We start from the raw sequence: 10,528 nt of genomic DNA, 5'->3' as shown, positions 1-10,528 counted from the left end.
TTTCCCACGTGAACCTTAAGTCTGTTTTAGAACGACTTGTTTAAATTTTTATCACTTTCTAAGTAATAATTAGTGGAATAGTAATCCAATAGCTTAAATGTTTAGAAAGATGAATCCTTTACTATCTTTCATTCCAAATATGAGCCGTAAATTTGATACTGTTACAACAACAACGATCTAGTTCAACTACTCAGATCTGGGGAAGGTAGTGTGTATGCGGACCTTATCCCTACCCGAGGGCAGAGAAACTATTTTCGAAAAACTCTATCTCAAGAAAACAAAAAGAGGCGATATATTAGTATCATCAATAAAAGTCATAAAATAAAAATAACAGGCTTAAATTTGATGTTTCGTAAAAGTAAAATATTATTTATCATTTTTTGTTTCAAAATATCTTTGTACTGCTTCCAGATACTCTTATGATTAAAATATTTAAATATCTTTCTTAAGGTGTGTAAAACCTAAAAAAAAGTCAAAATTCTTTTGTATATCTATTAATTTCAAACATAATCCTTTTTTTTTTCCAAACTTTGATATCGTGAGAAACAATTTTAGCATCAAACAAAAACCTTAGACAAAACTGGTTTGAGTAGCTCAGATCCAATGTAAAAATGTTTAGAAACTCATATCCAGTTGACGCGAGGAATTATAATCTTTAATTTTTAACTAAATTTGTTAGGTTCCGTCAAAATTGAACTAAAAGAGCCCCGATTTCCTAATATAAAACAAAGAAAACGACAAGAGATCAAAGCTCTAACTTAAGCAACCACTAATCCTCCACTAGCTGTACTGTACTTTCCAATTTGCCTCCATGTGAAACCTTATTATTTAAAGTAAGGAGTAAAGTAACTTTATCTACAAGGAAATTGCATTTTTCCGTTTTTAAATTCCCCTTCTCTGAAATGAAATGGCGACCCATACTCATGCAACAAATGTAGACAAGATCTTTGGTCCAAGGTGTCTTCGTCACATAACAAACAAACAAATAATTGGGTCTTAAATTAATAAAACTGCATCATAATTGCCTCAATATCCAAATCTTTTTCATCAACTTTGTCTTCTTCACTTAAAACCAAAGGCCTGCAATTTTTACATTTTTATTTTTCAGAGCACCTTCATTTCTCTCACACAAAAAAAATATCATTACTCTAAAAATTCTCATGTTCTTTTAGTCTAAGTGACCATGCTAAGATCCTGTAATTTACTTCTCATCTTCTATACAATAGTAATTTGTTTTACTGCAGGCAATATTGAAGCACAAAGTAGTCAGCTTCCTAAAGATGAAGGTAAATAGATTTTAACTCTTTCTTTTTAAAGGTAATGTATGTAAAAAAGAAAGAAGAAGGTTGATACCAATTATTTTGATTGCAGTGGATGCTCTTAAAGAAATAGCTACGGAATTGGGGAAAAAGGACTGGGATTTTAAGCAAAACCCTTGTGATGGGAACTCAAATTGGAGCACACCGAAAAGGAAGGATATGCCTCTTTATAACAATACCCTTGTCTGCAATTGCACTTCCCCTGATGGTCTTTGCCATGTACAAAGCATGTAGGTTTCCATTTTCCTCTCTTCCTTTTTTTTTTTTCTAAAAAAAATATGTTGTTTTTGTTAATAATGTTATTCATGGTTAATTTGTGAGGGGAATTTGGACACAAGTTGGTTGATTTTTGAAAAAAATTAATTGTATTTGAAGTTAAGTTGAAAAAAGATATTTGGAAGTTGCAGGTTTGTTTGGACATCAAAACACAATTGAAGTTCTGTGAATGTAAACTTAAAATAACTTGAAAACTCCTAAAACCTGTTTTTCAAACTTCCAAATTCCATGTTTCAAGTTTGATGTTGAAATAACGAGACAATTTGATAAACAAACACTAATTTCTATCCGTTGTTTTCAATATCCTGATTAATCCTCAATATTGCCTCCTCCAAGATCATAAGTCAGGGAAAAAGAAATTGAGGGCCTTAGTAGTTTGGATTATTTCTACCGATCTAGTTGATACATCGATTACATAAAACTTGTTAAATGGTAGTCGATTACCTAAGATCTAGTTGATAGGAAGGCGTGGAGGTCAAGCATTAGAGTTGTAGGTTAGGAGGGAGTCAAGCATTTCTCTACTTTGTTTCCGGGGGCGGGACTAGGCTGATTATGTTTCGCCTTGGGTTGTTAGTGGTTTATGTAGCTGCCACACTTTTTCCTATGGCATTAATTCTGGTTATTGTTATTGCTTTTACATTTATTTTCTGGTTTTACGTTGCTGATATTATTTTATTTTTCTGGCTTCTGTTGCTGTCACTGATCTTTTGCCTATTGTCTATTGTTCCTTATGAGGGTCTTTCGGAAACAGCCTCTCTATCCCGGGGTAGGGGTAAGGTCTGCCTACACTCTACCCTTCCCAGACCCCCACTTGTGGGAATTTTATTGAGTTGTTGTCGTTGTTGGTAGTCCTATTAGGTAAAAGCGTTTATAATAAAATGGTATTAGGTTTATTGTTAGAAAACCATGTGTTTGATCTAAATATTCAAATATCACATTGATGAACATGACTATTTCTGTAAAGATTTTTCTAATAGTCACTTCATTGCATTATGAAACTGATCGAGTTTATATAAACCAGATAGGCTTATTTTTAAATGCTGGTAATCTGACGGTGGCTGCTCTAATTGTCAACAGATTTCTCAAAGGACAGGATCTTGCAGGTGTCCTCCCTTCATCTCTGGCGAAGTTACCATATCTGAAGAAAATGTACTGAGAGCATCCAGAATAATTGTTAGAAAACCAGTTTGAAATTTACTTATTCTTAAAATCATTATGGTTTTACCTTTTCTGCAGTGATTTCAACCGCAATTACTTAAGTGGTACAATTCCCCCTGAATGGGCGTCTACCAAGTTGGAGTTCATGTGAGGCTGTGTATTCATTCGGCATTAAAATGTATACATACCTTTGATTCCATACACTCATGAATTGGATGTTTAATTTCCAGGGTTGTTTCTGCTAATCGGTTATCTGGGCCAATTCCAGAGTACATAGGAAATATGACCTCACTTACGGTTATGTAAGTTCCCTACCTCCATTTTTCTCAGATGGACCGACTGTACAAGAATACTTGAAATTTCCTGAAGACATCATAATTTTTCAGGAGTTTGGAAACAAATTTATTTAATGGATCGCTTCCAGTGGAAGTAGGGAAGCTGGTCAACTTACAGAATCTGTAAGTCAATTTACTTCATCCATGCTTAGGAAGGACACCTCTCCAAGTAGCTTCGTCACTTTAAATGACGGAGTGATTGGTCTTAAAATATAGTGTGCTTCTACAAAGAGCAGATCAAGTGTGAGCTGGATTTCATTCTAAAATTGATGAACTTTGATTGGTGCAGCGTTCTCAGTGCTAATAATTTCACAGGAGAGTGGCCAGTGGAACTGAATAATCTGACGAAATTGATTGAACTGTGAGTGCATTTAAATGTGCATCTCGGATGAGATTTCTAATTCTTCTTCCACAAATGTTAAGTTGAATTCCTGCATTTCCCTTCTGTCATCAATACAGTAGGATGAGCAGTAACAGCTTTGTTGGGAAACTGCCCAATTTTGAGAGTTGGAAAAATCTCCAGATGCTGTGAGTATTTTCATTTGTAAATTTTTGTACAAGTTAGAAAAATCCAGTAGAAATTTATTTGTTGTATATGCTCTTTTAACAGAGAGATTGAAGGTTCTGGATTTGAAGGACCAATTCCACCAAGTGTTTCTAATTTGACCAGTTTGACTGAACTGTAAGTTTATGCCATTTTTCTGGAGACTTTATTTTGCTTTTTGCAATGTTCTTATGATTAGGCTTAGTAGAAACCAAGATAATTAACAATCAGATGATGCATATACAGAAGAATCAGTGACCTGAAGGGAGGTGCTTCAGAATTTCCACCACTTAGAAACATGACAGGCATGACTAAATTGTAAGTACCTAATAATTTGGGAACTATGAGTGGAGTTTCCTACACATCCTTTATCAAAGAACGTCATTTTTCTGACACTAAGTTTTGACTGCAGGGTTTTGAGAAGCTGTAATATAGTCGGGATGATTCCTGATTTTGTAGCTGATATGAGCGAATTACGGTTTTTGTAATTCCACTACTTTCAATGTATTTTTGATTTATTTTAAATGTTCCTTAATGATCTCATTTTTTTTCCTTTTCCTGTTATTCAAGCTGTGGATAATCCACTCAAAGCATGAAATTTGTGCATGTCTGATTCCCTTCAGGGCTTTTTTGTTTTCCTTCTACAAACCTCTTCTCTTTTTGAATAGGAGAGGAATGAGGTTTGTTGAATCTTGAAATGCAAACAACAAACCTCGCTTTCTTGAAATAAAACTATCTTCTTGAAAAGAGAAAGAAGGTAAAATAAGAAAAGGGGATGATACAGTTCTCTACAAACCTGTCTTCTGAACTATCCATTTTCTCTATCCTTTATCTAAGCTTAATTAAGCTTTTAACAATTGTGCTATAGTTTGTTCAGCCATATGGGATTGAGCATTCTTTTAGGTTTGACTCTGTTTATTTTTTATTGCAGAGATCTGAGTTTTAACAAGCTTGAAGGAGGGATTGCAAATATCGAAAGCCTGACTAACTTGGAGGCCACGTAAGTCAGAATGACATGAAGATTCCTGTAACTATATGTGGAAATGTTTGTTTTGCATCTCTATTTCATTATACTAGTCTTACTATGTGAGAGTTGATGGTCCATCTATCAGTCTTCTGTACCCTCTCCGAATGCCCAAGCCCTTTTCTTTCTTTTGAAGAAAAGCAGAAAATAGCCTCAATGACAAAACAGTCTTAGATGGCAAGGATACCAAGAATTCAAATGCCTTTACATGAAATTTATATTTTTTGCCCACAAAGTTTTGAGATTTTGATGTTAGATGGTTTGTTTATAACTCAGTAATATTCTCCCATGAGCTGCACACAAAAATTAGTCTTCATTTTGGTTGGAAATCACTTTCCATTTTGGTGGGTAGCTGATAGATGGTGATTCAAGAAGCGATTTCGAATTTGATAATTTCTTATCATATTCTTGAACATGTAGTGCAGATATTGCATTTCAAATTTGTGATCTCCTAGTTAAATCAAATATTTGCTGCTTGCTAGGTATCTGACCGCCAATGCTTTTGTTGGGCCAATTCCAGAGTGGCTAAAAAGTCGAGATACCAGATAGTAAGTTTGATTATGTCTTGCCTTTTCATTTACACTGGTCATTCTTCTGATCTCAATTTAAAAAAGGACATGTATAGCTTTAGGGTAGGATTATATAACATGGTGATAGATAGAGAATGCAGCATTAAATGTCACAACTAAATGTGGTTGCTCGCATAGAGAATCAGATTAAAAAGTCGTTCACACTTCTCTTGTCCGGAACATGAATTACTGAGTCTTGTCTGTGTAAGTTTCTTGTGAGGAAGAATGATAGCTTTGTGAAAATGAGTTGGATGGGCAATAAATAAAGATATTGAGATAAGGATATTGAGATTTAACTTGCTGATTGTCATTAATTTAATTGCATTTAAAGCTGTTTTCTCTAAGTGAAGGCACAAGCTCTTTTCTCCCTCTCATTAGTTTGAAAATACTTGATAAACTCATAACCATGTCAGATACATTGTATGCAGCGTGATAGACCTTTCCTACAATAAGTTCGACGAGAGCTCTGAACCATCTACTTGTCGGGACAACCTGTACGATCCTTGTATTTCTTATGCTTTTCTCCTGTTTTCTTTTATATATATACGGTTCAGATGATTCCATGTTTGGTTTTCTTTTCTTATCAGTAACTTATTCAGAAGCTTTAACGGCGGGAATTTTATGTAAGTGTTGAATGTTAAATAAAATGATAAGGACTAATATTCTCTTGAAAAGGACTTATCCTCTCTGACACCTCTTTCAACTACTTCAGAGAGCAGGGGAAGTGCTTGTCAATGAATCCATGTTCAGAGGGTGAGTACTCACTGTTTTCAGAGCTTTAATTTCTACCCTCTCCATTTAAACTCTTTTGTTTGACATTGTTCCATTGTGCAATAGTGCACCAGTTTTTTTTTTTTTTTTTTTTTTTTTTGACAATCGATAGGAAAAAGTAGGAAGGTATAATTTGGTTCCTTTTGTAAACTATATAGATCATGGAAAAAATTGAATCACCAGATAGTTTTCTCGACAATCTACAAGAACGAAACAGTTTTATCATTGTCTCATATTTCTGAAATATATTCATTATCTCCAGTAACCTTTCTCTGCTTTGAATACTGCAGACCAGTATTCACTACACATAAATTGTGGTGGAGGAAGAGTAACTATTGGAAACACTACTTTTGAAGCAGATGAAGACCCGGCAGGTGCTGCAAAATTTGTTTACTGGAAAGGGAACTGGGGATCTAGCAGTACAGGACACTTCTGGGATCGTGTCATATCATTGAATGACTACAAAGCAGATAATATATCTGCTATCACAGGAGACGAAGCTCAACTTTACATGACAGCTCACCTCTCCCCTTTATCTTTGACTTACTTTGCACGTTGCTTAGCAAATGGAAGCTACACTTTGACACTTCATTTCGCAGAAATAGTTTTCCGAGACAACCGATCTTTCCAAAGTCTTGGAAGACGGATATTTGATGTATACATACAGGTGAACCAACACGTCAGAGAATTAGATATAGTAAAATATCGAGTTAGCTGCAACTGACTTAGTTTAACTGGGTGCAGGACGAATTGAAGCTTAAAGATTTTGATATTGAAAGAGTAGCCGGAGGAGTTGATAAAGCCTTGAAAGAAAAGTTTAATGTAACTGTAAAAGATAAAACTTTAGACGTTCGCTTTCAGTATGCTGGGAAAGGAACTACATCAATCCCAAGTAGAGGAAAGTATGGTCCTTTGGTATCTGCCATCTCTCTGGAAGCTAGTAATACTCCGTCTTCACTTTTATTTCTTACGTGTAGCATATTTTCTCTTATTATCTTCTTTTCTGTCTCATAGCGAGATTAAGTCTGTTTTACAAACTAACACCGCTTGCATCTTATGTAAAAAACTAAGACCTTTTCAGAGTTGGAAACAGATTACAAAACTACTCTTGATTATATGTTTGAAGCTCAAGAAGATATAAATTAGATATTCTCTCGTTGAATAACTTATGCATAATATCTCTGATTTCCAGCATAAAAATAAATGGCAGGGCATCTAATATTCTTGAAATTTTTGTTGCGTAATGTAGATTTCAAGCCCCCTCCTACACAGGAGAACTCTTCTAATCGGAAAAAGAAGATTCTAATTGTAGTTGGAGCAGTGATGTTTTCATTAGCTCTCATTCTGATGATTCTCTTTGTTGCTTGGAGGAAAAGAAGAAACAGGAATTTGATGGAACAAGGTGATTCTAGACCTCAACTTTTGTTGATGCCCGACAAATAGAATGTACTTAAAACTTTTGTCTGTTGCATTCTGGGTGATTCTTGGTGTTATTGCAAAATCAAGTGACAACTGGAGTGGTTTTTGCAAATTGAAGTGCATGTGAATGATTATACCATGTGGATACTAGGTGTCATCATCGTTTTCTAGGGAAATCACAACATGTAGGGAAGACTTCCCGCCACATTAAACATATATGTCCATATGCTATCCAAATTCATGTTTTCACTAGTAAAGGGTGAGAAGACAAGGGTGATGGTTATGGGTTTGAAGCTGCAAACTTTCCATAATTTTTTGGATGCTTTTCAAAGATTTTCTTTATTTATCTTGTGAGAAACTAAAATCCTAAACTTTTTGTTTTTTACTGTTGTGTAGAATTAAGAGGACTAGATCTGCAAACTGGTATATTTACTTTCAGACAAATTAAAGCTGCCACAAGTAATTTTGATGCCGCAAATAAGCTTGGTGAAGGTGGATTTGGATCTGTCTACAAGGTGAATATGTCTAAGAAATCTCATAATTCTTCCGTCTTACCCCTCCCTGTGGACTTCCTAATTGATTATATCGCAAATCATCTATGACTTCATCCATTTTGGTTAATGCTCAGGGTACACTAGCAGATGGTACTATAATTGCTGTCAAGCAGCTTTCATCCAAGTCAAGACAAGGGAACCGTGAATTTGTAAATGAAATAGGCATGATGTCTGGTTTACGTCACCCAAATCTCGTCCGACTTTACGGATGCTGTGTTGAGCGGAACCAACTTTTACTAGTTTATGAGTACATGGAGAATAATTGCCTTTCCCATGTTTTGTTTGGTAAGTGCTATTCTTCATGGATAACGTAAGGTACAAGTCAATAAGAACATTAAGCCAAAAACGAAAGACAAATAATGATCCCATTCTCCCTCAATAATGTAACTGGAGTAATTCTCAAGTTTATATGTTCATCTGCGTGCATATGTACATACATATATGTGTGTCTTTGTGTATGAATATGTGCCTAGTTTCAATTTTACAGTAAATTGCAGGTCCTGAAGAATGTCCACCGAAACTGGACTGGCCAACTAGGCAAAAGATCTGTGTTGGCATAGCTAAAGGCTTGTTTTACCTACATGAAGAATCACCTCTAAAGATCGTTCATAGAGACATCAAAGGAACCAATGTACTCCTTGACAAAGACCTAAATGCAAAGATCTCAGACTTTGGTCTGGCCAAACTTCATGACGAGGAGAAAACCCATATCACCACCAGGGTTGCTGGGACAATGTGAGCTTCTAAACTACTCTCACTGATTAATCATTTTTTCCCCTCATAATACTCCTTTTTGAATGTCATCCTTTCCATTTTAAGTCATGTCAAAGTTACTTCAGTTTTTCCTGAATGAATCTGTACTCGTTATATAATTCCAAAAGGCTATGTCTAGCACCTTAACTGATCCCAAGAGTCAAACAGATTAAAAATGTTATCTATCATTTCGCATTTTTCTTCAAAGCCACTCGTCTTTAGAAATTCCATGTTTTATATTCCAACTATAATAATTTAGTAGATGTCACATCATTGTTCTCTTCAAAGTCATGTAAGTCAAACTATGATAATCAGTTTTACAATAGGTGTAACAAATAGTTCTGCTGTCCATTGTTACCTAGTTTAAGCATTTAAGGAAGTTCCTGAATGTCAAATCTTGCATGAGTATCAACTTTGTTACCTTGTTTTGCAGAGGTTATATGGCCCCTGAATATGCACTCTGGGGTTATTTAACACATAAAGCAGATTTGTACAGTTTTGGGGTGGTTGTATTAGAACTCGTCGCTGGGAAGAACAACATGAAATATAATCCTGATGAGAATTATGTCTGTCTTCTTGATTGGGTAAGAAACCACCTTCTCTTGCTATCAGTTCCATGAATAGTTAACTTCTAAACAATGTGTCGGTTTTCTTGATGAAAACTTCATATTTGGTATAAACAAATGTGCTGTATTTGATCAAGTAGACTTGGTAGTATTTCTCAAGTGTTCCAATTCCATCATTTTGCTTACTTCAGGCCCTGGTTCTACAAAGAAAAGGAAAGTTTTTGGAGCTAGTGGACCCAAGATTAGGTTCCAATTACAACAAAAAGGAGGCATTGAGGATGATTAAGGTGGCCTTACTATGCACTAATCCATCTCCAGCATTAAGGCCAAACATGTCTACAGTAGTGAAAATGCTTGAAGGTCGTTTAGACGTTAATGAATCTAACATAGATTCAAACGCCTACGATGATGAATTTAATTTTCAAGGATTAAGAGATAAATATGATGAGATGCAAGTAAACTCTAGTGAAAACCAGTCACTCTTTCGTTCAGTTGACACGAAAGGTACTGAACGCTCTTCTTCTACCTTCACTTCTACATCTACCTCTGAATTCTAGAGTCTTTCTTTCTGCTCAATGTTGCATTAGAGAAGAGGAAAAACGATGAAGAAAGAGATATTGATCCTACCACATTATATTTTTTTAATTGTTGGTTTTCATAGTGAGAGTAAATATATGTTCATAGCCTGTTGTTAAGCTTTTGACATTATTTTCTTTACTTGAAACCTTACTTCAATGATGAGATTTTATCATTTTTTTCTTTTCCTTTTTCTCTTCTTGCCACTTTTGTTTCAAATTGGAAATTTTGACTAGTTCAATATTACTGATGAAACACGTGAATCGAACTCTGATCCTATAAAAATTCGAAGCGAATAAATAGTTGTACACTATTTGTTCCTTGGGGACGTCAGATTAAAAGAGAAGCTTCATATAACCTCTTGTTGATGTTAATGGTTTGAACAACTTTCAATTATAAAATAAGAAGTGAATATTATATTAGCATACCTTTAAAGAAAAATATAGACATTTACTTGGAAACATGTGCGTTGACATGGACTATGTATACATGTGATTTAACATGTCGGAGAATTACTAATGAAGTTATTTTCATATTGGAATTGGATGCATCCAACAAGGTGAGTTAATTGAAAACGACTGGTGTTCTTGTCGACGAAGGACAGGACATGATATAGCCGGTTGGGGGTGGGGGTCGGGGTTGGTGTGTGTGCGCGCGCTCATGC

General features: G+C 35.1%; 1 protein-coding gene across 3 annotated transcripts; it reads left to right on the top strand.

Annotated features, from left to right (window-relative positions):
• The first annotated feature begins 918 nt into the window (after window positions 1-918).
• On the top strand, window positions 919-9,987 carry LOC107789112 (putative LRR receptor-like serine/threonine-protein kinase At1g07650). 3 transcript variants are annotated; one of them, XM_075250197.1, is made up of 25 exons: window positions 919-1,012; window positions 1,079-1,286; window positions 1,372-1,549; window positions 2,673-2,744; window positions 2,832-2,900; window positions 2,984-3,055; window positions 3,140-3,211; window positions 3,378-3,449; window positions 3,548-3,616; window positions 3,699-3,770; window positions 3,879-3,950; window positions 4,045-4,116; window positions 4,564-4,632; window positions 5,139-5,204; window positions 5,654-5,719; window positions 5,813-5,848; window positions 5,938-5,978; window positions 6,287-6,663; window positions 6,741-6,936; window positions 7,246-7,398; window positions 7,812-7,930; window positions 8,044-8,254; window positions 8,467-8,704; window positions 9,156-9,306; window positions 9,480-9,987. In XM_075250197.1, exons 2-25 carry the CDS (start codon window positions 1,184-1,186, stop codon window positions 9,843-9,845), a joined length of 3,012 nt encoding a protein of 1,003 aa, XP_075106298.1. In that variant the 5' UTR covers window positions 919-1,012; window positions 1,079-1,183; the 3' UTR covers window positions 9,846-9,987. The 3 variants fall into 3 exon arrangements, with proteins under 3 accessions (XP_075106298.1, XP_075106299.1, XP_075106300.1); XM_075250198.1 differs by having other exon boundaries at window positions 920-1,023; XM_075250199.1 differs by lacking the exons at window positions 919-1,012; window positions 3,140-3,211 and having other exon boundaries at window positions 1,127-1,286; window positions 2,984-3,094; window positions 3,325-3,449.
• Window positions 9,988-10,528: the final 541 nt, after the last annotated feature.

The sequence above is a fragment of the Nicotiana tabacum genome, chromosome 3, assembly GCF_000715075.1.
Source record: "Nicotiana tabacum cultivar K326 chromosome 3, ASM71507v2, whole genome shotgun sequence".
Classification (NCBI taxonomy): domain Eukaryota; kingdom Viridiplantae; phylum Streptophyta; class Magnoliopsida; order Solanales; family Solanaceae; genus Nicotiana; species Nicotiana tabacum.
This window is presented reverse-complemented; position numbering and strand designations above follow the sequence as displayed.

Excerpts from the sequence above, each read along its gene's own strand:
- LOC107789112 (XM_075250197.1), top strand. The coding sequence starts at position 1,184 with ATGCTAAGATCCTGTAATTTACTTCTCATCTTCTATACAATAGTAATT. Across the intron at positions 5,979-6,286 it reads AATGAATCCATGTTCAGAGG|ACCAGTATTCACTACACATA; the intron begins GTGAGTACTCAC and ends TGAATACTGCAG. Across the intron at positions 6,937-7,245 it reads TGCCATCTCTCTGGAAGCTA|ATTTCAAGCCCCCTCCTACA; the intron begins GTAATACTCCGT and ends TGCGTAATGTAG.